Source organism: Penicillium samsonianum (genome assembly GCF_028829775.1).
Source record: "Penicillium samsonianum strain IBT 33392 chromosome Unknown utg000004l_segment0_segment0, whole genome shotgun sequence".
Lineage (NCBI taxonomy): Eukaryota > Fungi > Ascomycota > Eurotiomycetes > Eurotiales > Aspergillaceae > Penicillium > Penicillium samsonianum.
The window spans coordinates 3,618,130-3,636,126 of NW_026643262.1; the positions used below are offsets into that span (position 1 = coordinate 3,618,130).

General features: G+C 49.7%; 7 protein-coding genes across 7 annotated transcripts; 3 read left to right on the plus strand and 4 right to left on the minus strand.

Moving 5' to 3' along the window:
* Positions 1 to 270: 270 nt before the first annotated feature.
* On the minus strand, positions 271 to 1,423 carry N7471_008285 (3-hydroxyacyl-CoA dehydrogenase family protein; the record flags this gene model as incomplete). The annotated part of the gene is made up of 6 exons (XM_057281004.1): positions 271 to 562; positions 619 to 745; positions 811 to 831; positions 884 to 1,049; positions 1,105 to 1,290; positions 1,346 to 1,423. The coding sequence occupies 6 exons, from the start codon at positions 1,421 to 1,423 to the stop codon at positions 271 to 273; spliced, it is 870 nt and encodes a 289-aa protein (XP_057135264.1).
* A 1,005-nt stretch (positions 1,424 to 2,428) lies between these two features.
* On the minus strand, positions 2,429 to 3,406 carry N7471_008286 (uncharacterized protein; the record flags this gene model as incomplete). The annotated part of the gene is made up of 1 exon (XM_057281005.1): positions 2,429 to 3,406. One exon carries the CDS (start codon positions 3,404 to 3,406, stop codon positions 2,429 to 2,431), a length of 978 nt encoding a protein of 325 aa, XP_057135265.1.
* Positions 3,407 to 5,122: 1,716 nt separating this feature from the next.
* On the plus strand, positions 5,123 to 6,816 carry N7471_008287 (putative cellobiose dehydrogenase; the record flags this gene model as incomplete). The annotated part of the gene is made up of 2 exons (XM_057281006.1): positions 5,123 to 6,652; positions 6,712 to 6,816. The coding sequence occupies 2 exons, from the start codon at positions 5,123 to 5,125 to the stop codon at positions 6,814 to 6,816; spliced, it is 1,635 nt and encodes a 544-aa protein (XP_057135266.1).
* A 1,668-nt stretch (positions 6,817 to 8,484) lies between these two features.
* On the plus strand, positions 8,485 to 9,480 carry N7471_008288 (uncharacterized protein; the record flags this gene model as incomplete). The annotated part of the gene is made up of 1 exon (XM_057281007.1): positions 8,485 to 9,480. The coding sequence occupies one exon, from the start codon at positions 8,485 to 8,487 to the stop codon at positions 9,478 to 9,480; it is 996 nt and encodes a 331-aa protein (XP_057135267.1).
* A 463-nt stretch (positions 9,481 to 9,943) lies between these two features.
* On the minus strand, positions 9,944 to 11,602 carry N7471_008289 (uncharacterized protein; the record flags this gene model as incomplete). Its single annotated transcript, XM_057281008.1, has 1 exon — positions 9,944 to 11,602. One exon carries the CDS (start codon positions 11,600 to 11,602, stop codon positions 9,944 to 9,946), a length of 1,659 nt encoding a protein of 552 aa, XP_057135268.1.
* Positions 11,603 to 11,964: 362 nt separating this feature from the next.
* On the minus strand, positions 11,965 to 12,234 carry N7471_008290 (uncharacterized protein; the record flags this gene model as incomplete). Its single annotated transcript, XM_057281009.1, has 1 exon — positions 11,965 to 12,234. The coding sequence occupies one exon, from the start codon at positions 12,232 to 12,234 to the stop codon at positions 11,965 to 11,967; it is 270 nt and encodes an 89-aa protein (XP_057135269.1).
* A 1,624-nt stretch (positions 12,235 to 13,858) lies between these two features.
* N7471_008291 (uncharacterized protein) lies at positions 13,859 to 17,682 on the plus strand (the record flags this gene model as incomplete). Its single annotated transcript, XM_057281010.1, has 4 exons — positions 13,859 to 14,661; positions 14,811 to 15,679; positions 16,009 to 17,132; positions 17,206 to 17,682. Coding segments are annotated over 4 exons (3,273 nt in total), but the record flags the coding sequence as incomplete, so codon positions are not given.
* Between the last annotated feature and the right edge of the window lie 315 nt (positions 17,683 to 17,997).

The window sequence follows — 17,997 nt, forward strand, 5'->3', positions numbered from 1 at the left end:
TTGAGGAATCTATATCCGTTTTTTGCTCCACAACGAGGAAACCCACTAATCAATCAGTGGATTCCTCATACTGAAACCAAAAAAAAGATGTGCATCATCCGTGAATCGAACACGGGCCTCGTCGATGGCAACGACGAATTCTACCACTAGACCAATGATGCTGAGGTATCAGGCGAATCTGAGAGCTGATTCGTTGGTAATGTGAAGATCCTTCTTATTGGAGTATATAAGAGGGGAGTGCATTGTCAAACATTTGGACTATGGACAAATTCAGTTCTTTTGTTCTTCATAGTCGTAGAATCCTCGGCCGTTTTTGACGCCCAGACTTCCACCTTGAATCATCTCCCGAAGGTAGTCCCGCGGTTCTGTAGGAATACCACTCCGAGATTCGGCGTAATGATTCTCGATGTCCAATACGACATCTAGGCCGACAACATCCATCTGTTCACATGGGCCTTTGGGCGTCTTCAGGACGTCTTTGAAAATGGCATCAATTTCTTTGGGTGTGGCAACACCTTCGGACAAGGTGAGAAGAGTCTCTCGCTTGATAGCAGCCCAGATTCTTGAAGATTGTTATAAACCCGATCGTGCAGTAACACAGAGAGAAGGATAACTCACCTGTTGTATATGTAGCCGATAGAGTCTCTTTTGACGTGGAAAGGTGAAAATCCATGTTCTCTACATTGCTCCAAGACGAGATCAATCAGCTTAGGATCGCTATCCTTGTGGCCCATAATTTCAATTGCTGGCTTCCAAGTTAGTAAATTGAACAGGAAAAGACTATCACTTGGACATAACGATATGAATTACCGGATGTCTCTGGTGGCCAATCTGACACGAGATGTTAGCGAAGTATTCCATTCGGCATTGAATAGTCACCTACAGCAGTGCGCGCTCACAACTCTTTTGTTGTTTTTCAAGCTCATGCCCTCGATAATCTCAAAGATTCCGTAGCTACTCGAGTTCGAAGCAATGATTGTGCCTTCAGGTGCAAGCTCATCAAGTTGACTGATCACTTTTCGCTTTAGCTCCAAGTTCTCCGGCACACACTGGTTTCAGGCCATGTCAATCAATTAGTCCTATCGGTAAGGCGTTGATTCGTACCTCAACAACGAGCCACGCATCTTTCAGTGTAGATTGCAAAGAAGAGGGCTGTGAAACCTCAACCTCTCCCCAATCTCCTTCATGGTCTGTAGCATCCGCACGAAGTTGTTCCACGTACTTCAGACCATCTTGGAGCTGTTGCTCTTGGAGATCTACCAGACGGACGGTGCCGCCTCGGCTTGACCACTTCAACACGTTAGCGCCAAGACAGATGTTCATGGTCTTCAATATCAGCACTTACCATGTGGGCAAGACGTCTACCTTGAGTACCAGCTCCGATGATTATAACAGACCCCTGTGGCTTTTGAACGCCTTCCATCTTCAATGTCGAAGCAGAGTGGACCCTCTGTGTCGAATTTCAAGACTGATATATTTCGAGGCAATGCAACAGGACCAATTGAACGTAGCAGGAAGAGTTCACAGTGCAAAAAGGATAGATATCTCAAAATAAGTTCGGAGTTCAATGCGCAGTTCGGTTCCGCGCCCGTGCGCAACTTGGGGATATGCGGGGTATATGGGACACGGGTTCTATACCGGGGAGACTCGTAAATTCACTTATTTATCGTGGTTTTGGGTCTCCCACCCCGGATCTAGACCTAAAACCACTTTATTATATAGTCATATTCACGTGTTACCGTTCTGCTTCGTTTTCTGTCTTGGGCCATGGAACTTATACAACTATTGAATTGTGACCCTTTGTAAGGAGCATTCCATTATACCCTTTTGGTTCCTATATTCCATACATCCCATATGGTCAACAACCACATCTCGAGCGAGGCCCTTCGGACAGCCGTTCCCCCAATTGAATTCGAAGCTGCTAGGTCGTGCCAAGAATAGACTCTGTCGGTGGATGCGAATACAAAAAAACAAGAAACCGGCAGGATCATTTAGCCAAATCGACAATAACAAGCGATAGGTAAGCGTCTTCAGTACCATCTGCTGATGCGTTATGCTCGGTACAATTTTGGGGTCTGGCCTCGAGACTGTGCTTTGAGTGCTGGTGGAAGGAACCTCTATGGGAATTGCGCAACAAACCCATTGAGCCCAAATCAAAAGCTCGTTGCTACCAAGGAAACTCTGATGGTTGAGAGAAAGGTGGTGCATGGTGTATGTCAGGGAGCGAAGCACCGTGATGAAGCCTGAGGGTGAAGAGCACAGAGTCATGATCTTTCAAGAGTTTTGGATATTGTCGTTGTGGAAGTATCTGTTTCCAGAGCCCAGGGAACTTCGAGGTTATCTTCTTGACTTGTGGTTTGACATAAATTGTCGATGATTAACTCTGATCAAGTTCAACTGTGCATCTGCCATCTGTTGACATGTGCTTTTACGGGAAAAGCTCCAATTTCTCTGCCAACTTCAGGAGATCCGGGAGTTGCTTCGCTTCAAAGTCATCGGTACCAAGAGTATCTCGAGGAAGGAAATAACTCTCCCAGCCTGCTTTTCTTGCAGCCTGATAGTCCTTTTCATAATCATCCCCCACATGCACAGAGCTAAATTTGGTTCTGCTGGTCAACCATGGGCGGGCAACCTTGAGAGCCTGCCGTCTCGCCACGTCAAAGACCAAACGATGAGGTTTCTCCTGACCGGCCTCATAACTCGTAATGACCATATCAATATCAAGGTCCAAATTGCGGTCTGACTGAGCTTTGTCGTCTTCTCCGACAACATCTTTTTTGATACTTCGTCCCTCAAACCCGGGAAGATCCATACTCGATTGATCCTGGTCAGCGCGCATATCACCAACTGTCAACCCCAACGACTTCAGCACACCGGGGACGCGGTCATCCGAATTGGATACCACCCCCACAACAATCCTATCAAACGACCACTTATGTGCGGTCTTCAGTTTGCGCATTCGGCGGAAGAAGGGCAGCACATCGTCATAGAGTGCGTACCCTTCGGAACTAGCAAATCGATCTAGTAGGGCTTCCACCATGGCATCAGGGACATGCTCTTTGGGGTGTCCGGGACGCGTCTCCCCACTTTCTGCTGACAAAACACGCCCGAAACTCCCCCTGATCACCTCTTCCCACCACTGCCTCGGCCCCCCGTATTGGCCTCGGAGAACATCCGCGCGACCATAATTTGGGTACTGTTGCATCTGCGCACGAAAGGTATCCCGGAATGCGTTTTTGAGTTTGTCCGGGGTGACGGTAGTGCGCGATAATCCGAATTGGTGCGCGGTCGCGGCATATTGCTCGGGGACGGGGAGACGCGGGTGGAAGAGGGTGCCGAATGCGTCGAGGGTGAGGAGAAGAGTGCGTGAAGATGTTGGTATAAGGCGAGTGGCTGGGCTCGACATTTTGTGCCTGGAGAAGAGTGATACAAGGGGTGTTGGAGATGTTGAGCTTCGCGCCCTATGCAACGGTTGGCCCCACTCTTTTGTTGACTCCCCTCATATTCCCCGTCTTTTCCATATTCAAGACGGAATTTGCGAAACCCTCAATATTTCATGCCTGTTACTGTTCATAGCAGGAAGCGGGAATATTTTGACCTCTACTCATATTTTGGGATTGGGTATGCACTTGTTCAACTCAAAACACAAACAAAATGACCTCATCGCGCATGACATCAAGTTCTATGCTACCTTTAATATCTCCAACTACAAAGTAGTTCTCTGTTGATTGAATTAAGTCAGAAGCAAGCCCTCTAATTGTTGAAATTTAGGATGGGGAAAAATGTTCCAATGAAGACGTATAGCGAATAGAGCATACAGACGTTGAATTTTGGAGATATATAACTAGCAACTGCTATGATTTCCCGACAAAGGTATCAGATCACAGAAGTTTATAAGCGCCCCTACACTAATGTTTTTTAAGCTTTATCAAAATTGACTACTCAAGGGGGATTATATCTACGGAGTATCCTCAACTCCTATATCGTAGCCAGGTAGTTTTTGTTTAGCTCCGCCGGATGATCTTAGTACTAGAGTCACTTATGACCACTTCGCGATTAACGATTATCTGTCAATTTGCCAATATTCTACTGTGACAGGGCTATGCAAACTTTCCCTATATGAAACGAAGAATGTGTTTCAGAAAACCACAGGATTCGGGTTATCCAATGGAAGAAATTCATGGTTCGGCCTATTGTCGGAAAAACGAGCAGACTGTCTTCTTGGCAAGTATGAGCTTGCCTAGATTTGGAACGCTCAGGGCCACCGAAGGTTGTTCTTACTTCCAGAAGGTGATTATGCATGATTACCTGAAGTGGGTCCTGCGACCTCGGGATGTGATTCTGCTTATTACATGCTTGGTAAGGACATTGGGAGGGTTTTCATGATATCCACTATCCACTTGGCAGGTCTTCCAGAACATTATTACATACAGTATCCAAGTGCCCAGGCAAATGGGGCGGTGGCTTAGAGAGACGGAGAACTTGATAAACGCCTCTTCCGCGGAATACACGAATCACAGTCCAGGAAACATCTACCCCGTAAGGCTCGAGGTTGTTTCTATGTACGTCAGCAGCAGAGCTGGCTGGGAAAACGCTCTCCCGGGAGAATGAACGGATACCAAGACCATTTCGGTGTGCTTGCTCCGAGAATGGCATAAAGCCTCGTGATTGAAGTGGGGGCATGTTTATTCGGTCTGAGACTTCTCAAAACAGCAGCAATTTAAGGGTTTCAACATCCAGGGCCAACATACGCCATTTGGTGTATAACAGATGTATGTTGTAGTCACAAGACATAGTAATTCCGGCTAAACGCTCAGACGGAAACTTGGATCAGAGAATTTCTGGTGGGAGGCTGCGCTGGTTCAGGAACAAAAGTTAGTGCTCTTATCTGATCGCACTATACCTAATCGGTGACATTTGACGAAATTAATCCACGACGAGCCATGTTTCGCCGTGTTTCTTGCACGCCAAGTCTTCAACAATTGATCCACTGGGCCTGGCTGGATGAGTGCGACGGACTTGTCGCGAAACAGTTAAAATGGGCAAACCCCTGCCCTGACAAGGTTTACAACATATAGATCGGGATTTCGTAGTGAGATCTCATTCCTTCGTATACGTCAAAATGAGGATCTTTCAGGCTGGCCCTCTCGCCATTGCTCTCTCTGTCTTTACAGGAGCTGCCTCTGCTTCTGTTTTCCAGAACCACACCTATGATTATATTGTGGTCGGCGGTGGCCCTTCCGGTATCATCAGCGCCGAGAAGTTCGCCCAGGCAGGAAAGAAAGTTCTGCTCCTTGAGCGAGGTGTCGGACCAACTGTGGCCACCGGTAACAATGAGACCCTCACTTGGGACCACTCATTGACTCCCATCGATCTTCCGGGACTGTCGGCCGACATCGGGGCGCTCGATGTCTGGAACCAGTATATGTGCACCGACACTGCTGGCAATGCTGCCTGTGTGCTCGGTGGTGGCGTAACGGTCAACTATATGGTCTTCGTTCACCCGCCAGCCCGTGACTTCGACGACAAATGGCCCAAGGGCTGGAAGTGGAAGGATGTCGAGTCGGCTGCAGACCGACTCTACAAGCGCAACCCCGGAACCACCCTGCCCTCTGCCGACGGCAAGCGATATGACCAGGGTCTCTATGCTGTGCTGTCCAAGTTCCTCGGTGGCCTTGGCTGGAAGTCGGTGGATATGATCACCGAGCCAAATGAGAAGCACCAGATCTACAGCTACCCGTCCTGGAACGTGCAGAACCAGATGCGTGCTGGCCCTGTTCGCACCTATCTCCCCGATGCTACCAAGCTAGACAACTTCCACCTTGCTCTCCGAACCAAAGCGATTCGCCTGGTCCGTTCCGGTAGCCAGGTCACTGGCGTCGAGATTCAGACTCCCTCGGGCCGCTCCGAGATTATCACTGTTGCTCCCCACGGTCGTGTGGTGCTGGCAGCCGGCGCTCTATCTACTCCGCGCCTGTTGTGGAACTCTGGTATTGGTGGCAAGGCCCAGATCGAGACTGCGAAGAAGAGCGGTGTTGCCGTTCCTCCCAAGCGTCAGTGGATTGATCTGCCTGTCGGTGTCGGTCTCAAGGACCACCCCATTTTCCCGATCGTTTTCAACACCAACGCCTCATTTGGTCTTGTTGACTACGACGGGGTCCTGAATGGAACCGACGCTCGCGATATCTCCCTCTACCGCAAGCACAGCGGTGTTCTGACCCAGGGTAAGCACCGCATGATCTTCTTCACCTCAGAGGAGATTGATGGCCACACTCAGTACTACCAGGGCTCGTGCGCGCCTACTGATGAGGGCGTGGTGACCGTAACCACGTACATGACCCACGGCCTCACCTCGTCCGGTGTCCTGGGGCTTGATGCTAGCGGAAAGACTGTCATTGAGAAGTCGCCTTACCTCCAGACCGCTGCTGACCGGAAGGCCGCCCGCACTTTTATTCAGAAGATGGTCAATGACATCACCGCCCCGTCCACCGGGTTCGAGCTTGAGACCTACCCCAATGTCTCGGCCATCTTGAAGGCCCAAACCCCTGGTACGCACTACACCAGCACTGCGAAGATGGGTACCGATGATGGCCGTAAGAACGGCACTTCCGTTGTCGATACCAATACCAAGGTTTACGGAGTGGATAACCTGGTAAGTTGCCCAGAATAGTTCGTTTGCCCAAAAGATGAAGCTAATCCTTTTTTTCATAGTACATCGTTGATGCCAGTATCCATCCCGATCTCCCGACCGGTAACATTCAAACTGCCGTCATGGTCGTTGCTGAAGCCGCTGCCGCTAAGATTTTGTCCAACTAAGTTGTTGGTCACTACTGATCAGTAGGAAATCCATGGAAAAATAGGCCAGCAGCGAGGCCTGAGAATCCGCACAGTCGTGAATACCTGCAACCTCATCACACATTTATATACCAGGATAGACTTGTATAAAAATTTCCTCTCCAAATTGATACCCAAAATATATACCCTGGTAAGCCCCCGACCTCGAGAAGCGGAAGGTTTGAATTAGGGTTGTACTTCATGTTTGATGCAACGTCAAGGACGATCAGCTCCACTTCTGTTTCGTTGTTGCCTCAATTTTTTTAGTATGCTCCGTATTAGAGACGGTGTATGGAATCTACGGAGTATGCTGATGGGGAGAAATAGAACAAAATATGAAAATGCAGGCTGAAATTTACTAAATTTTAATGATCAAAAGAAGCTGTGTGTTTTTACCTAGGTACCCCTGAGTTCCCCGGACCCTCAAAGTTTAAATCCAACAACCCAACGGCTTTTGACTTTCTCCCCTGGATTTCTCCCCTGGATACCTTTTAAGGTTATTAAATGTTCGAATTTACATTGAATTTGTGGTGGGACTGGAAAATATCTGCTACAACATACATCCATGTTGGCCTAGGGTATTGGTAACCCCTATTCTCTGAGGATATCCCACGAGTCCGACACAATGATATCATCACCAGTGCTCAATCCTGCAATTTTCCGCAGTGCAAACAAAGAACTCACCGCAATTAACGGGTGTCAAGGCCCCACTGGACTATTTGACATTTTAACCCACTGCGGAGGAACAAAATTGCAATCAGCGTTAATGTTGCCCGCGTGGAGTTCTAACCTTCTTCTAACAATTTTTCCCGGCAGACAGACTGCTGATCTCAAGCGACCTTAGCGCACGAGACCACCAATCATTGACGATTTTGACCAGCAAGGTTGGTACCAGCCGTGTCGATCCCGGATTGACTTCTTAAGGTCTGCTACATACCTACGACGCTATCAAGCGCCGGTGAATTTGGGCTCGGAGCCCTCATTGCTATGGTGGTGGAGTACGGAGTACTTTGAACGCTAAACAGAATATATGGCAAACGTACCCCTATAATGGGCATGCTTCTTCTTATGCCTCAACCAGGGAGTTTCCCGACTCAAAAATGAGCTGGATTGGATCAATAAAGACGACCATGTCATCCATGTCTTGGCCTCATCCTGACAGTTCAAGTGGGAACTACCCCCCGGGTTTGTCACCGAGCCAAGTAAATGATCTGCAAAGTGGTTAATGAAGATGGGCCTTTTATGAAGCTTATAGCGGAACTAACACCGTGTGCCGGATCCAATCTTGTGTGGCGGCGCCTTCGTTAGCCACTCAGAGTTGAAGCTTACGTCTTGGTAGATGAAACAAAACGCTATTGCTCCATTCTCCCATCGGACTCATTTGCGAGACGAGCGGCCCCTCTAAGGCACCTGTTAGTCCAGGGGTACACCGGAGGACGTCAACAGACGAGGGGTCGGACTCAAATCAATGCTGATCCCCTGCTCACGACTATCGTATATAACGCGAGACGTCTTGCCGTGATGTTCAAACTCTAAGAACTTTCTTCTTGTCATTCCTTACCAACAAGTCATTCCTTAACCTCGGTTCATACCGTCCATTCATTTATACCAAACAAGTCTTTGAACTTATTCCACTCACTAAACGACAAGATGAAGTCTTTCACCTTCTCCGCGGCCCTTCTGGCCTCAACTGCTATGGCCTTGCCCACCAACCTCCTTTCAGGCGCCACCGGCTCTTTGCCCACCAACCTCCTTTCAGGCTCCACCGGCTCTTTGCCCTCCGGAGTTCCCTCTTGCCTGCCCTCTGGCGTCATCCCCTCGGGTATCCCTCTCCCCGTGGCATCTATGATCCCCACTTGCTCCGGTGCCGCCGCAACCTCCTCGTTGTCCGCCTTGCCCATTCCTACCGGTGCCGCCTCCGGCTTGACCCAGGGCGCCGGCCCCGGTCAGGTTCTTACCATCCTCAACCAGGCCGGAACCTCGAACTTTAAGATGATGGCCGAGTCCGAGCTCCAGAGTCTGATGAGCAAGCTGCCCCTCAGCACTCTCAAGGAGCCCGTTGGCCAGGTCATTCAGACCGCTGGGTCCGTCGACCAGCTCGACACCAGCAGCGGCTCCGGCCTCACCCAGGTCACTGCTATCCTCGAGAATGGCAACGCCGTGCTCATTGAGCTGACCCAGGCAGTCGTCGATCTCCTCCACAGCCTCGGTCTCGGCGAGGTCGGCAGCCTTCTCGGCTCCATCGTTGGCGGCCTTGAGTCCGTCACCGGCAACGTCAAGCGCGCCGACCCTCTCCAAAACGTCCTCTCCGTCACTGACGTGAACGGCCTCGCTGGTGGCAAAGACCTTCTCTTCCAGGTTGAGCCTACCCTTCTCGGTCTCTTCAGCACTCTTGACCTCTCCACCGTTGAGGGCCCCGTCGGCAACGTCGTTGCCATTGCCCCCTCCGTCTCCGAGCTCAAGTCCAAGATCCCCAACATCCCCGGTGCTGATTTCATTGCTGTCAACTCTGAGGACAAGGCTTCCGTCCTTTTGATTAAGGTTGACGGCGCTGTCCAGGGTCTCCTTTCCACTCTCGGCCTCGGCAGCCTCGGTGCTGCCATCGGCTCCATCGTCTCCTCCGCGCAGAGTGCTCTCTCCCAGTAAATATTCTACACTTGATAGGGTCTGATCGTTCTCTTCTACCATTCACCAATTTCATATTTTATATAAAGGGAATACGACCCAGTGGGTTGCTTTGGAACTAGCGCATGCAACAATAACGAACACAATGGTCTCCCTTCTACATACTTCCTTTTGAGCATAACGATGTTCTGTATACTGTATATACTCTCAATAAAACAAATGTTGGACATTATAAAGTTGATTTGCACATTTCAAGCAGGTTTCACCGCGTGTATTCTAGCCACAACGTCAACAAGGGGGAACATATCCCAAAGAAAAGACACTTAAAAAAGACTACCAAAAAGAAATCAAGGCCGCATAAGCGACCGACTATTCTTGTGTTCTATATGTCTGAATTAAGTCAATGATGTCCAAACCACAAGTTCGGCTGGAACGGTATCTAAAACCCGATCTAAAAAAAGACTGATGATCCACATTAGATCACTCAGTGGTGCATTCCACCCCAGTAACTCTCTCCACCCTGATCATATGGATTTGATGCATCCTTACACTCAGGGCTCTCATAGTCCTGGATTGTACCCATGGGCCAAATAGGCACGACACAAATCTCATTTGCCGCACAACCCCGGCACTCCTTCCACGTCGCCCAATCAAGATAACTAACAAGATTCCGAACAACCTGGACCGCAGACTCAAGCTCCTTTTCCTTCCCAGCCTCAATCAAAGACGAGCAGATTCTGCGAGCAACACCGTGAACAGCATGCGCCGCAATACTGCCACTTTCTAAAGATGACGACGGCAAGAACTGAGTTGCACAACGCTCAATCTCCGCGCCGTCATCCCGCTCACTGTAGTCAATGAACGGAGTCAAAACACGCTCAATCTCAGACTGCAGGCGCTCGATTGAATCAATGCTACCGGAAACAAAGTATGACAGCTCCTTGCTGTACCGAGTCACGATCATATCCGTAATCGCCTGCCAGTCCTCGCTGAAATCAGCGGGATGATGCGTCATGATCAGATTCGTGACTTCGGCACGAATAAAAGCACGCTCCCCAGGAGAGAGGTTGGCAAGTCGGGGAAGGGTTGAATTGTCTTGGAACAGGTCTACATTACTGGAGAAGGCAGTCACAAAGTGGTTGAAGTTCAGCGAAACACGGTTTCCACCGATTCCGTTGTAGCGTGCGGTGATCGCACGCATCCATCGCGACGAGTCGGGTCCGTTTCCAGGTCCGCCGTGGGGAGGACCTCTAGGACCACCAGGCCCACCGGGGCCATGTCTCTTTCCATCGTCCTCTTTCCTCAGGCCATGAACGCCGTCGTGCTTGTCACCACCATCTTTGCGAGGACCATTCCGATCGCCATGTTTACTGTTCCTAGGCGCACGTTGTTCCTCAGAGTTCTGCTTGACCTGCGTGATTCGCACAGGAGTGAGGTCGCGCTCAAAGTCGCACAAGATAATCTCAAAGCCAGCTTCCATACGCAGCACACCGTCAATGCGATCATCCCATTCGTTCTTGGCCATCTCGCAGGCCAGTCTGGCGCGTTCGTTTTCTTGCCCACCCCAACCCGGAGAATCATCGAACGAGCCGCTGAACAAAACAGCATCCTGAGAATCAAGCGTGCCTTTCGATGTCTTGGCAGCAGACATACCGTCAAGATACAGAAGACGGAGATACTTGGCTGCAGAATAGGTATGCAAGTACCCCGACTCATTCTCATCCAATGCCTTCGGCGGGCCGTGATGTTTCTCATCTGTGTCATGGTGTTCCCGCTTCCGCAACTCGCCATGGCCTCCATCTTCTGGCTCGGTATCATCATCGTTAGGCGGTAGGTGTGGCGGGGGACCACGTCGCGGCCGGGCGAAGACCATGGCATGTTCGGGCTCAAACGCCAACCACTCGGTGCCATTCACCGGGTTGGCCTTGGAAGTTCCATGGTAGAGTTGTGTACCGGCGGGAACACCCGCGAGGAAGAACGACGCGCCATTGTGGTGTAGAGACGATCCCCACTGGCGCATGGAGTCTTGGATCACGTTGAAAATGTGATTTTCATTTTTGATCGGCTCGTTGTTTGGGGCCGTTGCGAGGGCGCTTGGTAAGCCTAGAATTCCGAATAGCGGGAGGAGCGATGGTGGTCGCATTATGAAAGAGGAACTACTCTGGTAGGAGAAGTCTTAAGAAATAGAGTATTTCGGAAATCTTTATCAGATCGCAGATCGGGCTGCATGAGCGGAAAAAGCACCGTTCATATATGGTAAGCCTAGAAAGGTACAATATACTAGAAAGCCGCGTCATCAATCCGTGGCTATCCGCTTTTTGGTAGTTCGGTCCGACGCTAGGAGATAAGCTATGGCGAGTGGGTATTCGGGTCTGTTGGCCGAGCTCGATGGGACATGGATACTCCATACCAACACAAGTGTCTTTATAAATCGACCCGAATCTCAAGTTTTGACTTTCATTCTTCTCGCCCTAAGCACTTAGGAATCCCCAGCGTACGGATTTATCAACTCTCATTCGGCCCTCTTATATGCCTAAAAACCTCCTCATCTTGCAACTCTTCCTCCCAAAGGGCAATCATCTTCTCGATCAGGGTAGTCATACATTTTCGCATGATGTTGATAATCAGACGAGGGTAGCGAGGCGCTTCATGTCCGGGTGTATACGATGCCAACACCCGGTAGCGCCTAAGGATTGCCCGACCTTCGCAAATAAGCCGAGCGCGGGAATTCTTCCGCTCGTGCGCTCGGTAGTACAGGTTCCCGGCGACATTCATCTCGGTGTCGACCAGGGAGAGGATCGAGGGAACATCCGTCGTTGCTATAGACTGTCAGCTTTGACTCCTAGAGAAGGGTCAAAGTGTAGGAAGAGAGATCGCACTTCTACGGGGCTTTATGTGAGTTGAATGATTTTTGGATAATCAGTGAATGGGCAAGGGATTGGCAAAATGCTCGATGTTCACTCGGTGTATCTGCGGCGCCTCGTTGCCAACGTCCCGGGCGACGGTGGCCGTGATGAGTCGAACGGGCTCTAAGAGACAATCGAAGTGATGACGCATGGCTGGCATTATATTTGAGAGCCCTGAGGTAAGTGGAGGTCAAAGTGGAGGTAAAAGGGGAAGGCCGGGCTAAAGAAGCCATGGTATAGCGTGAAAAAAAAGCCGAAATGGCGATAGACTATCGTCAACACCAGAAAGGAAGCATCGATATCGGAAGCATCGTTTGTGTGGAGCTTGATACACCGCATTAACGATGTTGAAAACCGGGACATCACTTAGCACGTCGTATGTGGCTATGATCTCCTGAAGTTCTTGAAGAATGTGATCACGGACGTTCACACGGGCAACGGTGCAGTAACTGAGATGGTTAGAAAGCGTACCCACTCCTAGCACAACGATCCTAAGGGATAGACCTGAAACCGAAGTAATGATATTTCCATTTCTCCTGGCCCAAGCAGTGGGCTATTTTCCGCTACAAGCCTCCAAAGTGTATTGCGAGAGCGCAGTGATTGATCAACCATGCGACAATTCGAAGATTTCGGTCTCGGAATCATCTTGGCACAATATCTCCATTTCCATAGCTATCCATAATTTTGTTCCTCTTCGCCAACACGCGAGATCCACAAGGTTGCCGACAGTTTGGAACGCCTTTATCAAAGGGCGCAAGATTACCGCTAGATACCTGACCGAAGCTGATTGTCTCTTTGCCTCCTCCTGTTGAAAGGTCATAATATTGTGGATAATTGCCCTGCGTCTTTCCATCGAGAGCATGATATGCAAGCTTGGCGAGGCGCCACGTGCTCAGGAATAGGTGTAATTACCGCCTGGTAGCTTATAACCTTGGAAGGACTTGTTGGACTTCCAGAAGGAGAATAGGGTGGGTATTGGCTCGTTCGGGGGCTCGGTAGCGGAGGTCCATCAGGACGTCGAACTTGGAATCTTCGAGCAACCGAATATGTGACTCGGGCATGCAAGAAATAGGATTATCAGTTTCACGCGCAAGGAATATTAGTTTTTGCTCTCGTTTGTATGCTTCATTGGACCTTCAGCTAGTTGTCATTTAACGAGCGAATCGGAGAAGGATCCGTCATAGCTCGCTATACATGTATTGTCAGTTTACCTGTAGAAAAAGTTCAACGTCTTAGAAAGAGAGATCTCACTGGTACAGTACAAATAGTCTGAGGTAATCTGGACGGCTTTACTGTATGGATTATGGATGTAACCAAATTGATGAAGGCTTGGTCAAATAGTGAAGCAAGTGGAAATGGAAGTTCAGAGAAAGTGAAAGTGAAAGTGAAAGTGAAGAGTAAGGTAAGTAATGGTTGGCCATCTTACCTATGAGACTAGCAACAAAGGAAGTCCACAAAGGTCAGTACTCTTGACAGTCTACCTAAGCTCAGCCTCCGCTGAAGAATGCAGTGCTACAAATCTGTGCGAATCGGGCTGCTGCTCAAAATATGGCTTCTGCGGCTTTGGAGATGATCACTGCGGATCTGGCTGTCTCAGCACCTGTGACGCCATCGAAGATGATGGTTTGTCCGGTGGAGGCAGTGAGTGCAGTGCCAGCGTACCTTGCAAGGTTGGCTGCTGCTCGAAATATGGCAACTGCGGTTATGGGGAAGATTATTGCTCCAAGGGAAAAGGCTGCGTGAACAACTGCGGTCTCAAATCTGAGTGTGATGCTGGCTGGGGTTTAGACTGGGCCGAAAGCAAAAAGTGTCCGTTGAATGTCTGTTGCTCCAAGTACGGCTTTTGTGGTACTACCGAGGATTTCTGTGGCGAGAAAGACAAGGTCGATCGCCCTTCATGCTCCGTGGGTAGCCAGAGCATCAACCGTGTTGTAGGATACTATGAGGAATGGTCTGAGGCTCGTCCTTGCGGTGGCATGATCCCAGAAGGTATTCCGGCTGGTTACTACACTCATATCAACTTTGCCTTTGCAAACATCGACCCAGATACTTTCGCAATCACTGCATCGGCTGACCGTGACGATGAGCTATGGAGACGAGTCCAGAGTTTACGCCTGGAACAGCCCGGTGTGGAGATTTGGATTGCTCTTGGAGGCTGGGTGTTCAATGACGCTGAACAACCTACGGCTACAACCTTTTCCGACATTGCTGGTTCTGAGATAAACCAAAAACTATTCGCCAAGTCCCTACTGGCTATGATGTCCACCTATGGCTTTGATGGAGTAGATATTGACTGGTACGTGATTCCCTCGGTATATAGTAGTTCACAGAACGAAATATGTCTCTCTGGATTATTTGCCCAGCTCCATTTCTCTCCCTCTTCCCGCCCCCCTCTACCTCTCCCTTGGTGACTCTTAGTCCTGATTGTTTCATTTTCTACACTAGGGAATATCCTGTTGCCGAGGATCGCAGTGGTCGCAAAGCTGACTTCCATAACTTTCCCAAGTGGATGAAAAACCTCCGCTCGCAGCTACACAGCAGCGGCAAAGAATATGGATTGTCTTTGACGCTGCCCGCCAGCTTTTGGTATCTCCAACATTTTGATGTCAAGGAACTGGAGGACGCCGTCGACTGGTTCAATATCATGACCTATGATATCCATGGAACATGGGACATGAACAATACTTGGGTTGGACCCTTTCTTAACCCCCACACTAATCTGACTGAGGTTAAGGGTGCTATGGATCTCTTGTGGAGAAATGATATTGATCCCAGTAAGGTCACCATGGGCCTGGCGTTCTATGGGCGGGGTTTTACCCTAGCGTCTCCCGACTGTGCTGAACCTGGTTGCACATATCTCTCCGGAGGAAATGCAGGACAGTGCAGCGAGACCATTGGATTTTTGCTGAACTCTGAGATTCAAACTATCATTGACGACAACAATCTGACTCCAAAATTCTACGAAGAGGATGCAGTAAAGGCTGTATCATTCGGCGACCAATGGGTCTCGTATGATGATGCAGACACATTCAAGATCCGCGGAGACTTTGCAAAATCCCAATGTCTGGGCGGCGTCATGGTCTGGGCTATCTCTCACGATAACAACAACCATTCCTCTGCCAAAGCACTGACTAGAGGTCTTGGCCGCGAACGTATGGACTTCCCCGACTACCCCAAAGCTGTGTCTACCTCCTCGACAGCATCAGACTCATCAGCACAACTGTCTTCTCGGTCACTCACCAAGCGTGCTGACAATGACAAAAATGTCGATGTTTGTGGAGCAACTGCGGAGAAGACTGCCCAGGTGGATGGAAGTGGGTTCCAAGATCCGATAGCGACAACCTATCTATGACTGATGACACCGCCTGCGGAAGCTCTGGGTTCAGTAAGCTTTGCTGTCCAGGTGATGTCAAGCAGCCCACCTGCCAGTTGCGTGGAATGCCATCTCGTGGTGGTTCCTGCAGCCCCGGGTGCAAGGATGGCGAGGTGGAAGTCGGCACATTGGGGTCACCTTACTGCGATTACAGTCATCAGTCCGCTTGCTGCACAAAGACCCCCTCCACTGAGCCATAGGGACAATGCAAGTGGGTTGGTAGTTCCCCAACTTGCTCATCAGCCGGCAAGCATCATGACTGCCCATCAGACTATCCCGACTTCGTCTTCGCTAGTTCTAACGGGGCGGGTGGTGAACAAGTTTGTCATACCGGCGCCAAAAGCTTCTGCTGCAAGAAGGATGCTACTCCTTGGCAGTTCAAAAAGTGCGATTGGAAGAAGAAGGCTACCCATCGCATCAAATCTGATGTCTTCTGTGAAGCCTCGTGTCCAGATGGGTCCACACGTTTGGGCATGCATATGGGAGACTGTATGCTCAGCTGGGAAGCTTACTGCTGCGAGGGAGATCCTCCAGTCATCTCCAAGCCCGAAGAGGATGACCCTGGCAACGATGATAATGACGATGATGATGATACCAAGGCTATTGAGCCGAGAGACCCCAAGCAACAATACTACTCGCAGTACAAATCTTTGATCGAGCGCTATATGACCGAGCCTGGGGCACCAGATGACTGGCAGAGTTCCTCTTGGTCGGGAGACAACAATGACGACAAAAAGATAGGACTGTGGGACAAGCGTTCCATTTTGGTCCTGGAGAGCTTTGAGTTGCTCAATGCCTACACAGCACGCACAGTCGAAACGATGCTTGAAGAAACCACCTATCTCTGGGATGTGGATGGGCCCGCTGCTGAGTATGGTGAGGCCTTCTTGATTGAATCTATGAATGGAGTGATTGCAGACTCCGGCTACACACTCAACACGTATGCCTACGTTAGTGATATGACTGCCAACCCCAACACCGCGAACGATGGTATGCAGTATTTAAACAGCGCGGCGTCATATCTGTGCGAGGTGGCGGATTCTTCTGGTAGTGCAAAACGCGATCTAGAAGGCGGGTACAAAGGTGTTGAGAGAGGCACTTCCTTGGACAGGCGTCATATTAACGTTCTTGGTGCGTATGGGAATCTGTTGCTCTTCCAGCCTACCATCGAAGACATCCTAGATGGCATATTAAACAGCGCATTAACCTTGCAATATGCCCGCTGGGAACATTACAACGACAATAACCATGGTGCACGAGCAGCGCAACCAGGGCCATTCCTTGAGCTTGCCTATTGGATTGGTAGTACTGTTGGTGTACTAGGCTCTAATGCCCATGTGTACCAGGAAGACCCATCTGATCGTTGGGTCGTCTTCCATATTCATACCATCAATGTAATTAACCTTCAATCACGCTTACTATTGCCCTACTTGCAGGTACCAACCGAAAGGCTAACACCACATCTAGGACGTTCACACTCACATTCCCTCAGAAGACACTGATAACCCCTTCATGGGCGTCACTCACATCACTGCCTACCACGGCCAAAGAGTAGGCCAGCGATACCGGGGTGGCAATCTGAGAATCGAAAACCGAGATACGAGGAGACACAATGATGGCTCATACGTCGGCAACACGAGGTCATCGCCTATGGAATGCCCGACTGACCAAAGGTGGTACGTGGGCAGCCTGGAGATGGAACAAGTGCCGTTGGAAGAACACATGTATGCGGTCACTCTGCAACAATGGGGTGAGAGCCTTCGGACCATGGGTTACCTTGCAAGGGAGGGGTATTCGGTTCTTTATAACGGTTTCGCCCCAGACTACACGAATTATCGGCGAAATGGACGCGGGATTGGAGTGAACTTCCTCATCTACTCCACTCTTGTTAACGACGTGAGATACTTATCCGTCCAACGAATTGGCGATGCTGGGCTTCAGTAATATAGAATGGATAATTTGGGAAGAGGGCTGAACATGGATTAATCATTGGGCGAATACACTGATTTGGGAGATGAGCGAGGTATACGAAATCACAAACGCATCATCGTAAGTCTACACTCGAGTGACGGCTCTAGAAGTATGCTTCATACACATGTTGTTTAACATAGGGCCAAGAATTGTAGCGTAGATTGGTATCGTACATTGTCTTCACTATCCTTCGGCTACCGATCTTTAGCTGGCTGGATTAGGGCACACGTAGCTAGTCCACGATAGTTAATGCCGATTGATACCGATCGATATGCTGGTAGAACCCCA